At 50.8% G+C, this 23,338-nt stretch overlaps 2 protein-coding genes and 4 pseudogenes across 2 annotated transcripts; 3 read left to right on the top strand and 3 right to left on the bottom strand.

Annotated features, from left to right (window-relative positions):
* Window positions 1-1,197: 1,197 nt before the first annotated feature.
* LOC129132265 (feather keratin pseudogene) lies at window positions 1,198-1,634 on the bottom strand (annotated as a pseudogene).
* Window positions 1,635-2,638: 1,004 nt separating this feature from the next.
* Window positions 2,639-3,075, top strand: LOC129132115 (feather keratin pseudogene; annotated as a pseudogene).
* Window positions 3,076-4,641: 1,566 nt separating this feature from the next.
* LOC129132114 (feather keratin 3-like) lies at window positions 4,642-5,078 on the bottom strand (annotated as a pseudogene).
* A 439-nt stretch (window positions 5,079-5,517) lies between these two features.
* On the top strand, window positions 5,518-6,532 carry LOC129132113 (feather keratin 3-like; annotated as a pseudogene).
* An 11,145-nt stretch (window positions 6,533-17,677) lies between these two features.
* On the bottom strand, window positions 17,678-18,169 carry LOC129132254 (scale keratin-like). Its single transcript, XM_054651294.2, has one exon. It carries the CDS (start codon window positions 18,167-18,169, stop codon window positions 17,678-17,680), a length of 492 nt encoding a protein of 163 aa, XP_054507269.1.
* A 3,833-nt stretch (window positions 18,170-22,002) lies between these two features.
* LOC129132246 (scale keratin-like) lies at window positions 22,003-22,494 on the top strand. Its single transcript, XM_054651287.2, has one exon. The coding sequence runs from the start codon at window positions 22,003-22,005 to the stop codon at window positions 22,492-22,494; it is 492 nt and encodes a 163-aa protein (XP_054507262.1).
* Window positions 22,495-23,338: the final 844 nt, after the last annotated feature.

Here is a 23,338-nt window from a genome sequence, read left to right on the forward strand (position 1 = left end):
TCCTGCATCCAATCCCTGTTTCTTTGCCTCCTTTGCTGGAATCACGAAGACCCCGGGGACTGGGGAAATTTGGGAGTGGAAGGGAATCGGTCTTCCTGGGTAAACTGCAATTGGAAGTTAACAGCAACAGTACAATAGAATTGTGAATGTAACACTGGAGGTGAAAGTGGAGAAGAGAATGAAATCAAAGGGGAAGTGGATGGATATTAAGGAGAGAAGTGGGAATGTGTCCGAGATGAGGGAGAAGGAGAACGGGAAGGACAAGGAGAAGGACAACGAGAAGGAGAAGGATAAGGACAATGAGAAGGAGAAGGATATGGACAAGGACAAGGATAGGAATAAGGAGCTGCAAGGAGTCTGCCTGAAGACGGACACAGGTCATGACACCAGAGGCCTTTACAGGTCTGCTGCCATGCTGGCAATGAGTAGGACTGTCCCCAGAGCAAAGGCTGTCAGAGCTCCAGCACCTCTCTATCAACCTTGCCTTCAGCTAAAGTACCAGGAACTGAAATCAGAGAGAAACTTGGCTATTACTAAGACAAATATGTTCGATTTCCTTGCCATCAGCTCCTTCTTCCTCTTTCTCATTCTCTTACTCTTTTTCTTTCCCTTTTTTGAAATTTCTTTGTCACCTTGTGTCTCACGCCCTTCTCCTTCTCCTTCTCCTTCTCCTTCTCCTTCTCCTTCTCCTTCTCCTTCTCCTTCTCCTTCTCCTTCTCCTTCTCCTTCTCCTTCTCCTTCTCCTCCTTCTCCTTCTCTTCCACCTCCTTGGTGTCCTAACTCCACCAGTTCCCACAGCTATCCTTTGTATCCGTCCACTTGCACAGTGATTTCATTTTCCTTTCCACTTTAACCACCAGTGTAACAACCCCGCCTCTGTATAGCCTTGGTCTTCCTCTTCCATACTCCATTTCCCTTGGCTATCCCAGCATCACCAATTCCCCTCACACTCTTGGAACTCCCTCATCCCAAGGGGTATTCATGACTCCAGCAAAGGAGGCAAAGAGACAGGGATTGGATGCAGGAAAACTTTATTGTAGCAAGGAGGGCAGGAGAGGAAGGGAGAGAGACGGTGGGCAGGCCGGAGGCAGACCGGGTGTCACGGGCTGCAGGAGGCCAGGGCAGCTTGTGCAGAGCTCAAGGTGTCCATGCTGGGCTGAGGCGGCAGCAGGGCCTTGGGGGCTGTTGCTGGTGGCTCTAGCAGGGCCCGCAGGTGTCCCAGAGCTTCTTGCTGTAGCGGGGCAGGGCGCAAGGGCTGCAGGCGGGAGCAGCGTAGGCTCTGCCAAAGGTGCAGAGGCCGCCCGAGGCCTGGGTGGCGCCGGCGCCGTAGAGGCCGCCCAGCCCCAGGGAGCCGCCAAAGGCCGGTGCTCCGGAGGAGCCCACCACGGCCTGCTGGGGGAAGGAGCTGAGGATGGGGCCGGGGAAGGTGACCACCACGGGCGGGGGCTGGATGAAGGCAGAGGAGTCGGGGCACTGGCGGGCGCACAGCTCGTTGCAGCTCTCAGCGATGGGCTGGGGCACAGCCACGCTGGTCCTGGGCGGGCACAGCTCCGCGCTGCTCCTGGGTGGGCACAGGTCGTAGCAGGACATCTTGCAGTGGGATGCGAGGGTGCTCTGCAAGAGAGGGCAGCCATGGCAGGAGAGCAGCCCAGGGCAGTGCCCAAGGGGCCACAGGGGCTGGAGCAGGGAGCCGCCAGCAGAAGCGCTGGCACACTTACCCTTGTTCCTGGAGAGGAGAAGGTGGCCAGGGCACTGCTTGCTCCAGTCTGGCCCAGGCAGGGCTTTTATAGCAGCCCCGGCATTGCTCAGCTCCAGCCTGGCCAATCTGCACAGGGGACACTCCCTCATGCTGCTGCTGCTGACACCAGGGCTGTGCGGCCCCTGCCCCTTCCTGAGTCAGCATCCCCCAGGTGCCAGCCCAGCACATCCCGCTGCCCCAGCCATCTTGTCCTTCCTGCCACGTCAGATCCTTGATAGCAGGGATGGCACCCAGCAATGGGCTGCAGGAACACCTGTAATAGTCCAAATGGGTGGGGCAGGGCTGGAATCAGCCTGGGTCAGATGGACATGTCTGATCCTCAGACTGTGAAGATCAGGTAATGTTTTTGTTCCCAGCCTTGTGGAAGCCCTTGGACACTGCAGGTAGGCAGATGTGGTCTGGTTCACTTGGACTGCCTGGTCATGCACAAATGCCTTCCACAATGAAGGCTCCTGCCACCCCTACCCAAGATGCTCTAGCCCTTTACAGTTGTTCCTAGAGCTGATTCCTCGGTTCTATGCTGGCTCTGAAGCGTCTGAGGTATCAGGAAGGAGAAGATGGCTGGGGCAGCGGGATGTGCTGGGCTGGCACCTGGGGGATGCTGACTCAGGGAGGGGCAGGGGCCGCACAGCCCTGGTGTCAGCAGCAGCAGCAGCAGCAGCAGCATGAGGGAGTGTCCCCTGTGCAGATTGGCCAGGCTGGAGCTGAGCAATGCCGGGGCTGCTATAAAAGCCCTGCCTGGGCCAGACTGGAGCAAGCAGTGCCCTGGCCACCTTCTCCTCTCCAGGAACAAGGGTAAGTGTGCCAGCACTTCTGCTGGCGGCTCCCTGCTCCAGCCCCTGTGGCCCTTTGAGTGCTGCCCTGGGCTGCTCTCCTGCCATGGCTGCCCTCTCTTGCAGAGCACCCTCGCATCCCACTGCAAGATGTCCTGCTACGACCTGTGCCCACCAAGGAGCAGCACGGAGCTGTGCCCGCCCAGGACCAGCGTGGCTGTGCCCCAGCCCATCGCTGAGAGCTGCAACGAGCTGTGCGCCCGCCAGTGCCCCGACTCCTCTGCCTTCATCCAGCCCCCGCCCGTGGTGGTCACCTTCCCCGGCCCCATCCTCAGCTCCTTCCCCCAGCAGGCCGTGGTGGGCTCCTCCGGAGCACCGGCCTTTGGCGGCTCCCTGGGGCTGGGCGGCCTCTACGGCGCCGGCGCCACCCAGGCCTCGGGGGGCCTCTGCACCTTTGGCAGAGCCTACGCTGCTCCCGCCTGCAGCCCTTGCGCCCTGCCCCGCTACAGCAAGAAGCTCTGGGACACCTGCGGGCCCTGCTAGAGCCACCAGCAACAGCCCCCAAGGCCCTGCTGCCGCCTCAGCCCAGCATGGACACCTTGAGCTCTGCACAAGCTGCCCTGGCCTCCTGCAGCCCGTGACACCCGGCCTGCCTCCGGCCTGCCCACCCTCCCTCTCCCTGCCTCTCCTGCCCTCCTTGCTGCAATAAAGTTTTCCTGCATCCAATCCCTGTCTCTTTGCCTCCTTTGCTGGAGTCATGGATATCCCTGGCGGAGGCAGAATTCCAAGAGTGGGAGGAGAAATGGTGTTGGGGATGGTTGTGGCAATGGAAAACTGAAGGGGAAGGGGAAAGAGATGGAGGACAGGGACCGAGGAGAGGAATTTGGGCAAGAAATGGAATCAAAATGGAGTCAGAATCAAGATAGCTAATCTTTGGAAGGGGTTTGTTTCGGTGAAGGAGGAGAAGGAGGAGAAGGAGAAGGGGAAGGAGAAGTAGGATGAAGAGAAGAAGAAGAAGAAGAAAGAGAAAGAAGAAAGAAAAAAGAAATTAGGACAAGAAGAACAAAAAGGCTGAGACGGAGAAAGGAGAAAGGGAATGAGAAGTAGGATGAAGAGAAGAAGAAGAAAGAGGAGAAGGAGGATAAGAAGAGGAAAGGGAATTCAAAGAAGAAAGACAAGATGAAGTAGAAGGAGAAGAAGAAAGAGAAGATGGGAAAGAAGGATTTGGACAAATATTAAGATGACAGACTAAGACGTAGCAGGGGGAGGAGAAGGATTAGAAGACAAGAAAATTTAATGTACAGGGAAGAGTAATGGGGAAGTCTCTCTTTGACTTCAGGCCCAGATCCTTTAGCAGAGCCATGGTGGCTCAGACGGGCTGGAGCTCTGGTAGCCTTTACCCGGGAATGGCTCCAAGCTCCATTGCCAACCCCACTCTTGGCCAACACAACTGCACATGGGTAAGAGCTCCTGGTCTCATGGCCAGCAAGTTGGGGGATCTGTCTCCCTTCAGGCAGAATGCTCAGAGTTCCTTGTGCTTGTGCTTGTGCTTGTGCTTTTCCTTGTCCTTGTCCTTGTCCATGTCCTTCACCTTCTCCTTCACCTTCTCCTCCTCCTTCTCCTTCTTCTCCTTCTCCCTCTATTTCTCATCCTGTGTCTAATTCTCCTTCTCCTAGTTCTCTCTCTTCTAACATCTCTGTTTCCCAAAGTTCTCCTTCATATGCTTCCACTTCCACTCGGATTTCAACTTCATCTCCACATCAAACTCTGATGACCCATGACATTTTCTGTATAACTTAACCATTCCTCTAAGATTTTCCATTCCCTGTGGCCATCTGAGCATCATCAATTCCCCTCCTGCACTTGAAAAAAGTTCCATTCCAAGGAGTCTTCATGACTCGGCAAAAGGAGGCAAAGAGACAAGAATTGGATGCAGGAAAACTTTATTGTAGCAAGGAGGGCAGGAGAGGAAGGGAGAGGGAGGGTGGGCAGGCCGGAGGCAGACCGGGTGTCACGGGCTGCAGGAGGCCAGGGCAGCTTGTGCAGAGCTCAAGGTGTCCATGCTGGGCCGAGGCGGCGTCAGGGCCTTGGGGGCTGTTGCTGGTGGCTCTAGCAGGGCCCGCAGGTGTCCCAGAGCTTCTTGCTGTAGCGGGGCAGGGCGCAAGGGCTGCAGGCGGGAGCAGCGTAGGCTCTGCCAAAGGTGCAGAGGCCCCCCGAGGCCTGGGTGGCGCCGGCGCTGTAGAGGCCGCCCAGCCCCAGGGAGCCGCCAAAGGCCGGTGCTCCGGAGGAGCCCACCACGGCCTGCTGGGGGAAGGAGCTGAGGATGGGGCCGGGGAAGGTGACCACCACGGGCGGGGGCTGGATCAAGGCAGAGGAGTCGGGGCACTGGCGGGCGCACAGCTCGTTGCAGCTCTCAGCGATGGGCTGGGGCACAGCCACGCTGGTCCTGGGCGGGCACAGCTCCGTGCTGCTCCTGGGTGGGCACAGGTCGTAGCAGGACATCTTGCAGTGGGATGCGAGGGTGCTCTGCAAGAGAGGGCAGCCATGGCAGGAGAGCAGCCCAGGGCAGCACTCAAAGGGCCACAGGGGCTGGAGCAGGGAGCCGCCAGCAGAAGCGCTGGCACACTTACCCTTGTTCCTGGAGAGGAGAAGGTGGCCAGGGCACTGCTTGGTGCAGTCTGGCCCAGGCAGGGCTTTTATAGCAGCCCCGGCATTGCTCAGCTCCAGCCTGGCCAATCTGCACAGGGGACACTCCCTGCTGCTGCTGCTGCTGCTGCTGCTGCTGACACCAGGGCTGTGCGGCCCCTGCCCCTCCCTGAGTCAGCATCCCCCAGGTGCCAGCCCAGCACATCCCGCTGCCCCAGCCATCTTGTCCTTCCTGCCACGTCAGATCCTTGATAGCAGGGATGGCACCCAGCAATGGGCTGCAGGAACACCTGTAATAGTCCAAATGGGTGGGGCAGGGCTGGAATCAGCCTGGGTCAGATGGACATGTCTGATCCTCAGACTGTGAAGATCAGGTAATGTTTTTGTTCCCAGCCTTGTGGAAGCCCTTGGACACTGCAGGTAGGCAGATGTGGTCTGGTTCACTTGGACTGCCTGGTCATGCACAAATGCCTTCCACAGTGAAGGCTCCTGCCACCCCTACCCAAGGCTCTAGCCCTTTACAGTTGTTCCTGGAGCTGATTCCTCGGTTCTATGCTGGCTCTGAAGCGTCTGAGGTGTCAGGAAGGAGAAGATGGCTGGGGCAGCGGGATGTGCTGGGCTGGCACCTGGGGGATGCTGACTCAGGGAGGGGCAGGGGCCGCACAGCCTTGGTGTCAGCAGCAGCAGCAGCAGCAGCAGCAGCATGAGGGAGTGTCCCCTGTGCAGATTGGCCAGGCTGGAGCTGAGCAATGCCGGGGCTGCTATAAAAGCCCTGCCTGGGCCAGACTGGAGCAAGCAGTGCCCTGGCCACCTTCTCCTGCTCGGGAACAAGGGTAAGTGTGCCAGCGCTTCTGCTGGCGGCTCCCTGCTCCAGCCCCTGTGGCCCCTTGGGCGCTGCCCTGGGCTGCTCTCCTGCCATGGCTGCCCTCTCTTGCAGAGCACCCTCGCATCCCACTGCAAGATGTCCTGCTACGACCTGTGCCCACCCAGGAGCAGCACGGAGCTGTGCCCGCCCAGGACCAGCGTGGCTGTGCCCCAGCCCATCGCTGAGAGCTGCAACGAGCTGTGCGCCCGCCAGTGCCCCGACTCCTCTGCCTTCATCCAGCCCCCGCCCGTGGTGGTCACCTTCCCCGGCCCCATCCTCAGCTCCTTCCCCCAGCAGGCCGTGGTGGGCTCCTCTGGAGCACCGGCCTTTGGCGGCTCCCTGGGGCTGGGCGGCCTCTACGGCACCGGCGCCACCCAGGCCTCGGGGGGCCTCTGCACCTTTGGCAGAGCCTACGCTGCTCCCGCCTGCAGCCCTTGCGCCCTGCCCCGCTACAGCAAGAAGCTCTGGGACACCTGTGGGCCCTGCTAGAGCCACCAGCAACAGCCCCCAAGGCCCTGCTGCCGCCTCAGCCCAGCATGGACACCTTGAGCTCTGCACAAGCTGCCCTGGCCTCCTGCAGCCCGTGACACCCGGTCTGCCTCCGGCCTGCCCACCCTCCCTCTCCCTGCCTCTCCTGCCCTTCTTGCTGCAATAAAGTTTTCCTGCATCCAATCCCTGTCTCTCTGTGTATTTTTCTGGAATGTTTTTCCATCATCAGCTTGAGGATAGGTTTTGCTCCCTCCGTTTTTCACCAGGGCCTCTCATATGGGTTTTACCTCTTTGAGAATTCAGGTGATTTCCGCTTTGTTCATATCACTTCATGTTCTACCCTTTGGTTTACTCAGGATTAATTCCAATATTTTTTCCTGGATTCACTCTGTCTGTCAGACAGGCCGGGGCATGTTTGCAGTGAAAGGGAAATTGGGTGTGCTCTTTCCCTTGGTTTTACAGCTTCTGCTTATGTTATGATGTCTCTTGGTATTTTATGCTTTCAGTGTATTCACTACAGAGCATGTAAAGGTCACAGGGATCTCTGGCACACTCATGGTCACAGCAGGAACTGATGTCTCCAGGCTTTGAGGGTACAAAATCCCAACGTGCCCTTTGTTTGTCCCTCCTTGGAGGTGCCATCTTGAGCTGTTTTGCTGGTTTTGTGCCATGATTAAATTATTTTCACCATGTCGGGGTCTGAGTCTCTGCTTGGAAAACCTGCGGTCAAGGAAGTGAGAAATCCTTGTGTGACCGTGACTGTGAGAAGTGTGGGGACTCAAGTAGAGGTCACTGGAACTGATGGTCACTGGAACCAGTGGTGGATCAGATGGTTCAACTGCATGTGACCTTCTGTGCCCTGGGCTGGTTAACAATGTGGGGATTGGTCCTGGGTTGGACTTGATGATGTTGGAGGTGTTTTCCTGGTTCCTGGGATGCTGAGGTGGCTCCTGGAAGGTGGCACAGGAAGGTTTCCTTGCCATTGCAGCACCTCCTTTCCCCACAGTCAGCAGGTACCCGGCTCTGCCCCATCCCATGATGGTCACTCCGTTACTGCTGCTCCCAGCAGTTCAGCCACCCCGTTTTTCCAGTCTGAAACTCTGATTCCCTCGGGCTCAGTGCCACTCAGCTTCCTGTTATCAGGGCTCCCAAAAGATGTGCCAATGCCAGGAACGCAGATGAATAATTAGAGGTTTTTCGGGATCCTTGAGTAACGAATGGGGTGAACTCCCTCCACCCCGTAACTCCCGAGTAGACACTGAGAGAAAGGTCAGCCCTTTGCTGGATTTTGCAATCAGACATGAGCTCACTTTGAGCAGGCATCCAGCCCAAATTAAAGCTGTGTAATCGTTGTTCCCTAAGTGCTAATGGCTTTCTTCAGGGGCGTTATCTTGGGCTGAGCACTTGTCTGACACAACAGCTGATTAAGCTGCTACCTGCCTGGCACTGCCGGGCTGAGAGGATCAGGTGAAATTTGCCAGTCGCAGCTCGGGTGTTCGGCTGGGCTCATGATTTACACCCAAGCACCTCTTGGAGGCTGCAGGTGGAAGCAAAGATCAGAAGAGAAACGGAGGGAAAAGCATCGGCGTTTTGGAAAGTTGTTCCAGGAGCTGGATGAGAGGAAAGGGGACAGGGGGGATGAAGCAGGGAGAGAGAGGAGATCCTGCCAGGGGAGAGATTTGGGATGTTCAGGTTGGACATGGGAATTTCCTCCTGGAAAGGGCAGTCAGGCCTTGGAAGGGGCTCAGGAAGGTTTGGAATTCTCATCCCTTGAGATATCCAAGGAATTCCTGGATGTTGGACTTGGTGACCTGGTGGGTATCCAGCACAGCTTGGATGATCTCAGAGGTCTTTTCCAACCTAAACAATTCTGTGGGTTTTTTTGGTCAAAATATTCACAAATAAATGTTTGTTTACCCATAAAAATTAAGTCTTGTTTTGTGAAAATAAAAGCAGCATTCGCAGGTACCATGGACTAATTTCCATTTCAATTTACTACTTAGGGCCATCTGACAGATCCAGTCCAATACAAGGAAGAGTACTGAAATTACCTGTGAAAAATAAGATTTGCTGTTCCTTGACACTGATCAAGATAATTTCTTTGAAATAGTCCTGGTGAAGGAAGAGGTAAATCCTCTCTAATGCATCAGTTCATGTTCTTTTTGCCTCACCTGCTGACAGGTTCAGCCAAACCTTCCCCGAGGCAACTTTATCACAGCAGTGATTAACGAAAAAAGAGAAGGTAGTGCCTCATCTTTGCTCATCAGATACCTATCTCAAAAATTGTTTCCCTTTGTTCACCTTCCTCCTATCATTCCTTTTCAGAACATGCTTTGGCAGAACTTCAGGCGGTGTTTTTTAGCTCTGTCTTTGAAGGCAGTTGGATGATTTCTAACCCATCGCCCGGAAGATGTAAAATTAAAAGGAATTCCAGCACTAAATTAACGACTTAAAAAAAAGAACCATGGAATATCCTGGGCTGGAAGGGCCACACAGGGATTGAGTCCAACTCCTGGCCCTGCACAGGCACCCCAGGAATCCCACCCTGTGCCTGGGAGCGTTGTCCTTGAGCTCTGGCAGCCTTGGGGATTTGACAGCTCCCTGTCCCAGCCCCAAACTGGATGGAAATAATTGGAATAACTACTGGAAGTCTGAGAACTGGAATAATCAGTGTAAGGCAGAGAGGACTCTCAGCTGCAGGTCTGACCAAAAGAATCTCAAGCCTGGTTCTAACAGGGAGGAATCCCACTCTGGAAAATTTGAATTTTCAGAAAAAAACAAAGGCAGGTGTTGGATGCAGGATTTTTTTATTGCAAGGGCAGGGAAGATGCCACTGGACAAGGGCATGGGAGGCAAAGACAAGCAGGTTGTCCCTCACTAGAGCTGCTCCCTCAGCCTTGTGGCAGGAGGCCGCAGTTTCAGGGAGAGGCCAGTGAATGGTGGAGCCGCACATTTGGCCACTGGAAGGGGCGGGGAAGAGGAGACCGAACAAAGGAAGGCGGAAACAAAAAGGAGAATTTCTAGAGGGGTTCTGTCTCCATGATCTGAAGTGAAGTTCTGAATCTCAGCCCCTTCCTCAGGAGCTCAGGTGAGGATCCACTGGTGTTGTTTGCCGAGTCGAGGGATTTTCCCCTCGGGTTTAGCAGGAGCCGCAGCTGCCGCGGCGGTAGCGGCCGAAGCGGGAGGACCAAGGGCCGCAGGAGCCAAAGGATCTCCCAAAACCATACAGACCCCGGTAACCCAGGGAGGAGCCCCCACAGGAGCCCAGACCCCCATAGCCCAGGGAGGAGCCCCCATAGCCCCACAGGCCCCCATAGCCCAGGGATCCGTAACCCCCATAGCCCAGGGATCCGTAACCCCCATAGCCCAGGGACCCGTAGCCTCCACTGCCCAGGGAGGCCCCGGAGGCTGCAAGGACGGGAGCTCCAGCAGATCCCACCACGGAATCCTGCGGGAAGGAGCTGAGGATGGGCCCGGGGAAGGTGACCACCACGGCGGGAGGCTGGATCACGGTGGTGGAGTCGGGGCACTGGCGGACGCACGGCTCGTTCCCGCTGTCAGCCAGGGGCTGGGGCCGGAGGGCGCCGCAGGCACCGATGAGGCCGGAGCCACCAAAGAGGCCGGAGCCGCCGATGAGGCCGGAGCCACCCATGGAGCACAGGTCGTAGCAGGACATCTTGCAGGGATGGAGGTTAATCTGTGGGAAGTGTTAATTTGTATTAATTTGAAAAGGAATAGCAAACTTTAGGCTGTGCTGAAGCAGTCCAATGGTATCAGTTATAAATCTGGGAAGTAAATTTATTTCCTTGTCTTCTTTTTTCCTATGGCTGTGATTGCCAGGCTACTTTTGACTTCAGTGCAACACAGTCTGTGCTCTTCAGTTGTATCTTTGAATTTCCAGACCAGATAATTTCATCAGTATTACATTACTCTCAGTTGATGATTTCTACTCAGATTTTATCTTTCCTGTTACAAACTCAGCAAAACTCTGAGTTTTGTGGCTACAGGACATCTTGCAGGGATGGAGGTTAATCTGCAAGAGTTGATTGGAGCAAGTACAAGATGTTATTTACAAAGAGAAAAAGTCTCTGGCGCTGACTGCTTTTCCCCAGGCAGGAGAGCTTTGAAGCGCTGGAATTTCCCCATGTCTCTTAAAGATGAAAATTGGATAAGAACAATTATTTGTTCTTAAATTGTAAGAACAAAAATGATTTGCTGGGGCACTTTGGTGAGTCAGGGGATCAACAAGGAGTGGGACTCCACTCTAGGAGTAGAGTGTGTTGTTATTCAGGATTTCATGACTCTGGCTCCTCATTCCCACTGATCTCCTTTGTGCTGATCCTTGTCTAAACAGGGATTATAACTCATTGTCTGTTCAGATTTGCTCAGTAGCTTCTTGGATGAGACCATTACAAGGGAATCGCAAAGATGATTGTCCCAAATTTCCAAACATTGAATCAGGGCTTTGAGAGCCCTACAATGAGCTTAACATCCCAGAATTTTGATTTTGAGCCACAAACTATTGAAAAATTCTCACACCAAACCACTTGCCCTCATTAACCTGGAAAAACCCAGTGCTCCACGTTTCAGCTCCTTAAGTTCCCTTCAGGATCCCTTTTAATCTTAAATAAATCTAATACAGAGCATTTTAAACAGTTCTCAATTATTCTCTGTGTCCTACTCCAAGCCAGGGTGTTCATGCCCATTTATCTTGAATTAAAAGCATTTCAGTTGATTTGGAATAGAACAAACTGCATCTAATGGCAGGTTTGCCTCCAAACTCAACATTTCCCTGTGAACCAGGAAGATTTAAACTTTCCAGATAATTCCCAGTCACCCATTTAGCCAAACAGAGGATAGGAATAAACACTGAACCTTTCACATTATAGATACAACTGGTGAAGGCAACCCAATATCCAACAGAATTTTCTGATAAGGAATTTTCGGTTTGGTTTGGAACAGAGCTCTAGCCCCGAGAGCAGAGAGCAGCCTTCCGTAAAGTTTTTGCAAGGTTTATCTCATCACCTAAAATTTTGCCTACGAGTTCCCAGTGGAAAAGAGCACCCCGGATGAATCGTACAGCAAAGAGAGATTCCAAAAGCAGCAAAGAGCAATTCCAGAAGCAGCAAAGAGCAGCTCCAGACTTACCAAGTCGTTGAGAAGAACGAGTGAAGGGAAGACGTTTGGGACAACCCCAAGTGGAGACGGCTTTTATACAGTTCAGACTTGCCTCAGGGCTCAGAGGAGCTCATTAGTTGACACAGAACATTTCTTTGTATTGATTGCTCCTCAAAGTGACGAAATTGCCGCTCTTTGTGTTTATTCTTGATCTCAAATGTTGCCTTACGTCACACGAGGTCCTTTGAGCCGGAACGCTGATGGATGAAACTGGTGCATCTTTCATCCTAAAACATGATTCATGAATTTGTGTCAGTTTTTTGGGGTGACACCGTGTGCTGAGCCATTTACACGCAAATATTTTTGTCCTGTCTTATAAGACAATTATGCCCAGACATTTACAGAAATTATGGAACTCTTAGAATGGTTTGGGGACACAAATATCCAGAACAGTCTTATGTTTTTTCCAACCCTTAAGCCACAGTTTAAACCTGAGTTTAGTTCTGAAGGGAGAGATATTTATGATTTTAAGGATTAGAGCAGAAAGCTCAAAATAATCAGAGTGTACATTGAATTAATAATGAAATTTATGTTTTATTGAGATGGTTCCATCTCTGGAAGTGTTCAAGGCTGGTTTGGATCAGCCTGGGACTGTCGAAGCTGTCCTGCCCATGGCAGGGGTTGGAACAAGAGGGTCTTTGAGGTCCCTGCCAATTTTAAACCATTTCATGATTCTATATAGGAGAAATCCCAAATTTAGCTGTAGTGGAAACCCTTTGTTTTTAGAGAGGATCTTGCACCTAATGCCATCCTTGTTGTGTCTTTCAGCACAGAGTAATTACGAGCTGGAAATCTGCTGGGAAAAGCAAATGTTAGATTTGCTGAGGTTTCTCTCTCTGTTTACACCACGATCGTCCTACTCTATCATTATCATCGTTATCATAATCACCCACATGGTTATCTTCACACCGTGTATTATTTATAAATTATGAGCTTTTTCAAATCTGAAGATAGACATGGGGAGTTCCTGAGCCATTATCCTGGAAAAAAAAAGTCACATTGAAGTTTTACAAGAACATTCCAAGGGATTTTCAAGCACCTCTTGAACACCCATTACTGACTTATTCCTACTGTGTCAGAGTTATATAAAATCTGCGCCTGGGTGTAAACACCCCACAATTATAAGATTATCTCATTAAAATGCATAAATTGAGGCCACTTGAGTTTTTCCCATAATCAGCTCTTGGTTTATAACACTGACCTTCCTGTCTTTGACCTTAAGAATAAAATTATTTTTCTTTTTTATTTAATACACAGAATGTTGTGTCTCTAACATGTAAAAATAGGAGGGGAAAACATGAGGAAGGAAAGGAAAGGAAAGCTCGATGAAACAACTCAGAAAACTCAATTTCCATGGAATTGTGGCTGCCAGGTGAAATATTTCTCTGTTTCCAGGGACTGAAAGAGAACCAGAGGAGAGTTTAAAAAAGAACACGGGGAGAGATTTCTTCTAAGGGTTGAATTGGCAGGAAAAGAGGGATTGGATTAAAACTGACAGAGAGGAGGTTTAGATGGGATGTTGGGTGGGAGTTGTTCCCAGTGAGGGTGGGGAGACCCTGGCGCAGGATATTCCATGGATTCCCCATCCCTGGAAGTGTCCAAGGCCAGGATGGAGCACCCTGGTCTATGGACAGTGTCCCTGGATGATCTTGAAGGTCTTTTTCAACCCAAACCATTCCATGATAGCATTTTATGGTATAAAGTCCATTCAAAGATGCTCCTGACTGTCGTGTTTGCCTTGCCTTGAGTGGGTGGAGGGAGAAATGCTGAGCCTGCAGAACCAGTGTTTTTCCCTTTGTTATTTGTCCCCAGTCCTCATCTGAGTCCCTAAAAGAAACTCCATTGTCTCCGTGTCTCCAGTTGATCTCACTCAGGGACCTTTGCCTGGAGAAAACCATGAGTGTCCTTCAGTCATCCTAATTATGAGGCATTCATAAATAAATCAAGTCAGCTTTATTTCCTCCCCCAACGCTAAGGAAAGCAATGGGATCACAAAAAATAATTCCCCGCATAAAGCCCGGAGACAATAGAGGTCTGGGGTGGAATGTGCAGCTCACGCTATGTGTGGGTTTGGAGTGCACCAGCAATGAGCAAAGACAATTTCAGCACTTTGGGGAATTATGTGGCCTGCAATTTGGGGCTGGGACCTAATTATGAGCTGGTGCATCAGGTGCCCAGTGCCCTGTGGGCAAGCAGGGAGCTGTATAAAAGGTGCCTGCACCAGGTCCTTCCATCCACTTCTCTCACCTGTTCAGCCTTCGTGAACCAGGTAAGACACTTCTGTCTCAAACTTCTCTAAACTGAACTTTCGGTCAAGAAATCTGGTTGGGGTCAGGCTGCTGCTGCTCTGTAGGATATTTGGTGTTTAATTTCTCATTTATCTCTATGTCTTTTAAGACAGAGAGTCACTGAGTGGTACTGAACCCCGAACTTGTATTATTTTAGCACTCCAAAGGGTTCCTTGGCTGTATTTTAGGAGATAAAGAATAACCTGTATATGTGGCTACATTTGGTAGCCACAAAACTCAGAGTTTTGCTGAGTTTGTAACAGGAAAGATAAAATCTGAGTAGAAATCATCAACTGAGAGTAATGTAATACTGATGAAATTATCTGGTCTGGAAATTCAAAGATACAACTGAAGAGCACAGACTGTGTTGCACTGAAGTCAAAAGTAGCCTGGCGATCACAGCCATAGGAAAAAAGAAGACAAGGAAATAAATTTACTTCCCAGATTTATAACTGATACCCTTGGACTGCTTCAGCACAGCCTAAAGTTTGCTATTCCTTTTCAAATTAATACAAATTAACACTTCCCACAGCTTAACCTCCATCCCTGCAAGATGTCCTGCTACGACCTGTGCTCCATGGGTGGCTCCGGCCTCATCGGTGGCTCCGGCCTCTTTGGTGGCTCCGGCCTCATCGGTGGCTCCGGCGTCCTCCGGCCCCAGCCCCTGGCTGACAGCGGGAACGAGCCGTGCGTCCGCCAGTGCCCCGACTCCACCACCGTGATCCAGCCTCCCGCCGTGGTGGTCACCTTCCCCGGGCCCATCCTCAGCTCCTTCCCGCAGGATTCCGTGGTGGGATCTGCTGGAGCTCCCGTCCTTGCAGCCTCCGGGGCCTCCCTGGGCAGTGGGGGCTTTGGCTCCCTGGGCTATGGGGGTTACGGATCCCTGGGCTATGGGGGTTACGGATCCCTGGGCTACGGGGGCCTGTGGGGCTATGGGGGCTCCTCCCTGGGCTATGGGGGTCTGGGCTCCTGTGGGGGCTCCTCCCTGGGTTACCGGGGTCTGTATGGTTTTGGGAGATCCTTTGGCTCCTGCGGCCCTTGGTCCTCCCGCTTCGGCCGCTACCGCCGCGGCAGCTGCGGCTCCTGCTAAACCCGAGGGGAAAATCCCAAGAGAGGTCTCGCCAACAGATGAAATGTGATGGTTTCACAGCCAAAGAGCTTGGAACTACTGCTGCTCCATCTCAACACCACGAATTTGTAGCTGTTCAGCCCCTTTTGGATTTCTCCTCTTTCAGCTTCTGCCATAATGCTTCTCCTGCCCCATTTCTGTGTTGCCTGGGGTAAATATGGAACAAAAGGGCTCAAAATGGGTCCTGTTTGCTCACATCAACAGCTGGGATTTGGAAGAGAGTCCCAAACAATCACATGTGAATTTGCCTCTGGCTGGAGAAGAGCTTCTTGCTTCTTGGAGACTCTGCGAATGCATTGCTTTGCTTGCTTTCAATAAAAGTTTATTGAATCAAAGTTGCCATGTTCTGGTGGTCTTTTCTCCCATTTTCACCATTGTTATTTGCCTTTGGAGAAGCCTCGCCTGTGCAGGTGTCAGTAACAGCCTAAAATATCCTGGAATCATGGAATGTTTGGTGTAAGAGTCGAAAATAGGGATGCGGGACTCCAGGCAGCTCTCCAAAATGCAGTTTATTACATCTAAGACATTAGGGTAGCCCATGGGTGACAGAGCTGTGCCTACCGCTGTCAGCTCCAGCTGCAGGCAGGTCTGGAGACCCTTTAGTTTTGGTTGCATTGCATTATATATTTTATAATGCATTAGTTTTGGTTACATTGCATTATATACTCTTCTTTGCTGAGCGTCTTAATACAGCAGAACCAACCTATACCTTAACTATTATCTGCAGCCTATCATAACTGCTGTAATTACCATATTCATGTTGCTGTCCTCCAATCACTCAAAGTCAGTACATTACAGTTTAAGCTAGAAGTTGTTTTTCGGTTTTCTTGCAGTGGAAAGTTCTGAGACCTTTTTTCTACTTACAACATCTGCTGCCCTGTTTGCCTGTGCTCTCTGCTTGGTAAAAACATCTTCTTGTTTGGAGTGGGTTTATCCTTTGTTCCAAGTCATAAAACCCCTTCTAACTATCACACCCTCTGCCACCTTGGTTATCCAGCGAGACTGGCTCAGCAATTCTTTTCATCTATATCAAAACTTGCTTCCATCTCCATTCCTTCTTCAGATTCTAGATTCAAAAATCTTTCTGCCAAGCACACGTATCTGTGAGACTTTCTTGTCAAACTTTCATCCTTCCCAACAGTTTGGGCTGGGAGGGATCTTAAAGCTCATGTCATTCCACACCCTGCCACGGGCAGGGACACCTCCCACTGGCCCAGGTGGCTCAGAGCTTCATCCAGTCTGTCCCCACACCATGGAGATAAATGTCCTGCCCCCAAAAAAACAGGGAAAATTAAATTTCTGTATGAATTTCTTCCAGGTAAAGCTTTAATCTCTTTGAGCTTTGTGTTCTGACTCAAAGATTTCCTCAGTCAAATATTTAAACTCTGTCCTCAGGAACAGCCTTGGCAAAAAGTTAAATCAATTTCCTGTCAAATCTTTAAATAAAGTTTTCTGGGCCACAGAGTGGAGCTTTGAAATCTGAAATCTTTCTGAATAATCATGAAATCTAAGGTGTTGGATGGCTTTTGACAGAAAAACATCTCCTTCAAGGATTCATTCACTCCAGCAAGAAAAGCCAGAGCAGAGAGAGCTTGGAAAATGATTCCTGGAAAAATTAAAAGGCAGAAAATGCCTTAACCTGTGAGCAAATCCAGCCTTCTTCTTGCTCTGGTGACATTCCACCTTCCAGGATCTACAGGGAAGCTGGAGAGGGATTTTTCATTGGGAACTGGAGTGACAGGACAAGGGAGAATGGATTCAAACTGACAGAGGGCAAATTTAGAGTGGATATTGGGAAGAAATCTTTCCTTGTGATGGTGGATAGGTCCTGGCCCAGGTTTTCCTGGGAATCTCTGGTTGCCCCATCCCTGGAAGTGTCCAATGCCAGGCTGGAGCAACCTGGTCTAGCAGGAGGGGTCTCTGCCCATGGTCGGGGGTGGAAGGAGAAGATCTTTGGGGTCCTTCCAATCCAACCCATTCCACGAGTCCATGACTCTGTAATGTTATTATTCCTGCTCCCAAATTCTGGATCAAGGAACAGGCAGCTGGCTTCACTCCCAGCTGAGACATTCCAGGTGGTCTTGAAGTCTGAACCTCAGCCTATTGTGAGGATTTGTATTCACCCCCTGCCCCCCCTCTGCAGAGAGAAGTGTTGCAAACCCGCAGCCAGAGAAATTGAAACTAAAACTTCATTTGTATTTTTGCAGAACAGAATCACTTTAATGAGAAAAAAAGCATTCACAGGAAAGCATTGCAGAGTATGAAGAATATCAGGTCACAGGCAACTCCTTCCGGGGTTGCTCTTCTCCAGTTGGACAGTGAAGTTGCATTTTAGAAGAAGATAAACTATTGTTTCATCCCACATATTGCACACACAGAGTCAAGAAAAAAGCCCAGAAGACAACAAGTAGAAGGTGAACAAATCAAGGAGGAGTTGTGTGCTTCCAGCTCCACTGGAGTGGGGTGGCCGTGGTCACAGCACCTCCTCTGGGGCCAGGATTGCATCTCTCCATTGCCGGCGATTCCTTCTCCGGGATGCTTCCATAGGGTTTAGCAGGAGCCCCAGTAGCCGCGGCCGTAGCGGCCATACCAGGAGGAGTAGGGGCTGCAATAGCCAGAGCCAAAGCCTCTGCCAGAGCCATACAGGCCCCGGTAGCCCCCACAGGACCCCAGGCCCCCATAGCCCCACAGGCCCCCGTAGCCCAGGGATCCATAACCCCCATAGCCATAGAGACCCCCGTAGCCCAGGGATCCGTAACCCCCATATCCATAGAGACCCCCGTAGCCCAGGGAGCCGTAGCCCCCATAGCCCAGGGAGGCCCCGGAGGCTGCAAGGACGGGAGCTCCAGCAGATCCCACCACGGAATCCTGCGGGAAGGAGCTGAGGATGGGCCCGGGGAAGGTGACCACCACGGCGGGAGGCTGGATCACGGTGGTGGAGTCGGGGCACTGGCGGACGCACGGCTCGTTCCCGCTGTCAGCCAGGGGCTGGGGCCGGAGGGCGCCGCAGGCAGCCGAGGGGTACAGGTCGTAGCAGGCCATCTTGTAAGGGGTTGGAGGTCAACACAGGCTAAAAAAGAAGGCAAGGAGTTCAAAATTCAGCAATTTAAATTAAAATAACAAGTGGAGTGTTCTGAGAACTTCGCAATCTCAGTGCTGTCTTTTTCTCAAAAAGGGTTTTTTTTTCAAAAATTCTCTAAAGGGTGTCCACACACAAGAGCAAGTGGGGAATGTCCTAAAAGCCTTGTCCCTTGTAACATCCTGCAGAGATCTATGAATGATTCCTCCACATTAAACTGAAACCTGGGAAGCAAAGGCAGTGAGAGAAAAGTGACTTTGTCCAAGGTCATTGGATGAGTCATTAGGAAAACTGAGATTTGGGTTCAGCAGGTTTGCATGAGATGGAGCTTATAGAGAACTTAATTACAGTAGCTTCATCTTCCCACTCATCCCAATTTTGCTGAGAGTCAAGGGAACAAAAGATTATAGGATTGTGAGCACCTGGCTTTCCCAGAAAGGCATTTGACAAGACAATAAAGAACAAATCTCCAAGGATGTTCTGTAAATCCTCAACAGAGTTCTGAGGAGAGACTTGAAAGCGAGAAGGTGAAGGAGAGCCTAAGGACTTGTGGTAGCAAGACACAAATGGCTTTATCACGTGTGAACGGCTGCAGGGGTGGCACCCTTGTCAAACCCTGAACCTTTTATGCAAATGTTGAGATGGGTTAAACGTATCAAAATGAGGATCAGAGAATCCCAGGCTTCCTCAAGCTGGAAGCGACTCAAAAGGCTCAAGTCCAACTCCCTGCTCTTTGCAGGTTATTTAGAGCTAAACAGAGAAGCTTGGAATTGCCTGGTTTGGAAGAGACCCTTAAGATCATCCAGTCCCACCCCCTCCATGGGCAGGGACACCTCCCACTATCCCAGGTTGCTTCAAGCCCCATCCCAACTGACTTTGGACACTCCTGGGGATGGAGAATCCATGGAGTATCCAGTGTGAGGGCCTCCCCACCGTCACAGGGAAATATTTCTTCCCAATATCCAACCTGAATTTCCCCTCTCAGTCTGACCCCATTCCCCGTGTCCTGTCCCTGCAGCTCCTGAGGAAAGTCCCTCTCCAGCTTCCCTGGAACCCCAGCACATCCTGAGGTCTCCACACAACCTCCATTCCTCCTGGCTGAACATTCCCAGCTCTCCCAGCCTGGCTCCATATGGGAGGGGATCCAGTCAACTCAGTTGACCCCGAGCACTGTCCAGTTGCTCCAAGGTCCGCAGTTCCTGACACCAAGAACTCCACACACCAAAAAGACAGAAAGGTCCTTGATCTTCCCCAAGCCCATGCAGATGCACCCAACAGAAAGGACGTTGGACATCAACTCAAGTTGAAACCAACAATAAAAAATACACCAAGAGCAATGGAGAAGATTCAGACTTACCCAAGTCTCCGAGAAGTCAAGGGAAGCGTTTGGAGGAGCGAGGAGAGACGGGAGCTTTTATATCAGCTGGAGGTACCAGATCAGCATCTCTTGCCCGCCCCAATTTCAAATTCATGCAACCATCAGGATGATGAAATTGTTGGTTTCATTATTGGCTTTTATGAGGCCTTTCAAATTTGTTTGTAATAATGATCTAAGCATCACCTGAGATTATAGAGAATTCTTTCATCTTGTGACGAATTGGGGGGAGATTAACGCGCGGCATTATTCCTGTCACTTCCTTGGAATTACATCAGGAATCACCAAGCCAGCTCCTCTTGGTATGAACTGAATACCTGGAGAGTGGCTCATGGGTTCATCGGAATCACAAATTCCACCGGAATTTAATTCTAAGCAGGAAAAACAGTGAAATCCTTAATTTTGGCCACTTCCACAGAGTTCCATGGAGGAGACCGGGAGGAACCTTTGTCCTCCTGAGGCTTGTTTGGGTTTGGGAGATGATACAAGGAATGAATTCACAAAATTAACAAAAACCACAAAGGGATTGGAGGTCCTGAAGAGACTTTTCTCTGGTGTTGAGGGTCCGATGTTTTCTGGACAAAGGTGGCACCTGAGAGCATTGAACGGGCCTGAGAAAATGTGGGATTTTCTAGGAAAAAATGGATCCTCTGGTGCAAAAGTCAAAAAGTGACGCAATGCTTTGAATTATTGCCTCGTGTTCTTAGGAATTCATGAGCTCCTGTGATACACAAGTCATAAACCCCAAAAAGGGCTGAGCTGGAAATTTCTGGGGTGAGGGAACAATCAGGAATTTGGAACGTGCGACACAAAGGCTCCTTCTTGCCTTGTTTATGGGTGGGCCATTTTAATATCGCAGACTCCACGCCACAGGTGATCCCTAAATGTTGAGGTGGCGTTCTCAGCCTTTGGGGGGCAGGGGCTTTTGGACAATAATATTTTCAAGCTTCCAGGGAGCAAGTCCATGCAGATCCTATTGATGATCCAGTAGATTAAAGGCGCAGAGCTGGATTTAGGTGCCTCACAATTACGGAATGACATCACATTCAAACACCTCAGTCAAGATACTTGCGTCCTTGGTATCATCAGTTCAAGGGCAAATACTGGAGGTTTATGCCCCGTCAGGTTTTTTCCCAATGAAAAAGAATTTGAAATAAAAGATTCTGAATAAATCCCGGAAATCCATGAACCGTATTTTATTCAGAAACAATTCCAGGGATGGGGCAACCACGGGCTCTGGTCCCAGGGAACAAGGGACAGGAGAACAGGGAATGACCTTGGGTGAAGGTCGGCCACAGCTTGGACTTGATGGCCTTGGAGGGCTTTTCCAACTGAAATAATTCCAAGACTCTGTAGCAAAAACCTTTTAAGGACCACAGGATGATTTCCATGCCTTCCTTTGGGTTCCGTGTTGTCCTCCCATTAAGCAGAGAGTAATAATAATAAAAATTACCACCCCAAAGTTGCCCTAAATCATTTTTTCTCCAGGCATTTTGGTTTTTTAATGGAAAAATCTCTGCATGCGAGGTGACCCCAAGCGAGCAGACAGGTTTTGCCATTAACAATGGAGAAGCTCTGGAGGAGCGTTGGGATAATTCCTGCTGTAACGCCAGGGCTGTGAATGGAATGATAACAGGAATGAGGATGACTTGTCACCATTCCAGATGAAAGAGTGCTCTGTGATGAAACACACCTATCACATTTCACGAGACTTCGGACCAGCAAATAAACAAAGAGTCAGCAGAACTTTGAGGACCTACGTGTCACATTCATTTGGGGTTTGTCCCAATTATGCACATCCCCAAATTGCACCTTAGATGTTCCCCAGGATCTTGGGAATGGTATAAAAGCTCTCCCAACCCGGGGCTCTTCACTTCGCCTTCCTCGCTTCATTCAGCTCCGTGAGAAAGGTAAGCACCATTCTCAGGGATCTCTTCCCTTGGAATTCCAGTCTCTCTTTTCTGCTGGTCTTAATCAAGGTTGGGAGCATCCATAAGGATTCTAAGATTCTTAATAATTGGGTTATTTTGTGATGGTTTTATTTTTAGTCGGTGCTGGACATTTGTAAGTTCGAAATGGTGAAATCATTCTTTCTTCTTAGTAGAGATTAGAAAAATTTAGAATTAGAAACCAAACCAGCTTCCAAACCTTGCAGAAGGTTTGTTCAGCCAATAAGAATTTTCTGTGGGTTTTCTATGGCGGGAATGAAGTACAAGAAATTTGGAATGAGACCCCAGGAGAGATGAGAGTGAGCTCAGAGGGTGAGCGATTCACAAAAACACTGATGAGAAGGAAGGACCACCAAGACTTGAGGCATAACAATTCTTTTCATCCACATCTCCTACTGTGAAATATTTTAACCACTGAATTTCTGCCTTTTGCTCACTCCCCAGCATCCGCTGACCTCCAACCCCTTACAAGATGGCCTGCTACGACCTGTACCCCTCGGCTGCCTGCGGCGCCCTCCGGCCCCAGCCCCTGGCTGACAGCGGGAACGAGCCGTGCGTCCGCCAGTGCCCCGACTCCACCACCGTGATCCAGCCTCCCGCCGTGGTGGTCACCTTCCCCGGGCCCATCCTCAGCTCCTTCCCGCAGGATTCCGTGGTGGGATCTGCTGGAGCTCCCGTCCTTGCAGCCTCCGGGGCCTCCCTGGGCTATGGGGGCTACGGCTCCCTGGGCTATGGGGGTCTCTATGGATATGGGGGTTACGGATCCCTGGGCTACGGGGGTCTCTATGGCTATGGGGGTTATGGATCCCTGGGCTACGGGGGCCTGTGGGGCTATGGGGGTCTGGGGTCCTGTGGGGGCTACCGGGGCCTGTATGGCTCTGGCAGAGGCTTTGGCTCCGGCTATTGCAGCCCCTACTCCTCCTGGTATGGCCGCTACGGCCGCGGCTACTGGGGCTCCTGCTAAACGCTAGGGAAAACCCTCTGGATGATGTAGAAGGGCAAAGCAAAATGCAGAATTTTCTTCCCTTCAGTTTCTGTCCTGATACCTTCGTGAGTTCAACTCCTTGTTATCTTCTTTATCACCCCTGTGGCTGAGTGCAGTGACAGACTGAAATGTCTTTCAAGCTCTGCCTGCATTTACAACCCTGATGTTTACCATGTTGTTTGTGTTCTTTTCATTCTCATTAAAACTGTTGCATCACTGAAAATCCTCGTGTTGAGCTTTTGCGTCCTCACCCACCCTGAGTTTGCCAACCTCTGCTGGGTAAAGCTCCCTGCTCTGCATGAGGCTGCAAAAACATTGAGCAAACCCTGCCCAGAGGGGAAAGTCTCTATGAAGAGCCTTCCATGGGGCCAGTTTGTACCCATGAATTTACAATTTCAGTAAATTCACATTTACGGAATTACAGTGTGCTCACAGCATGGTGGCCAAAGGTGATCAGAAGTTTTCTCTCCATGTTGAGCCCCATGTGCAGAGGGAACTTCTTTAAATCCACCACAAGGACCTCATGAGTGGTCACAGAATCGCTGAGTTGCGTTGGAAGAGCCTTGAAGATCGTCAAGAACATTGGTTTAATTTATTTATATATTAAATAGAAATAGAACTTGTGTCCGTATTTTATAAGTAGCCTAAAACCCAACAAAAGCACTGCGCCATAAATGTCATTATCTTCTTATGTCATCAGCAAAGCACAAAGCCACCTCCTGATTCAGGCAGATCCTTATCTCACAGGGAGTTTTCCTCATCTGGTTCAGCTGCCAAAAGATCTCAGGGTACACATTTTCCCGCAGCAAAAGGATTTGTTGAA

Source organism: Agelaius phoeniceus, chromosome 31 (genome assembly GCF_051311805.1).
Source record: "Agelaius phoeniceus isolate bAgePho1 chromosome 31, bAgePho1.hap1, whole genome shotgun sequence".
NCBI lineage: Eukaryota > Metazoa > Chordata > Aves > Passeriformes > Icteridae > Agelaius > Agelaius phoeniceus.

What these genes read in the sequence shown, in the direction of transcription:
- LOC129132246 (XM_054651287.2), top strand. Translation starts at nt 22,003, where the DNA reads ATGGCCTGCTACGACCTGTACCCCTCGGCTGCCTGCGGCGCCCTCCGG.
- LOC129132254 (XM_054651294.2), bottom strand. Translation starts at nt 18,169, where the DNA reads ATGGCCTGCTACGACCTGTACCCCTCGGCTGCCTGCGGCGCCCTCCGG.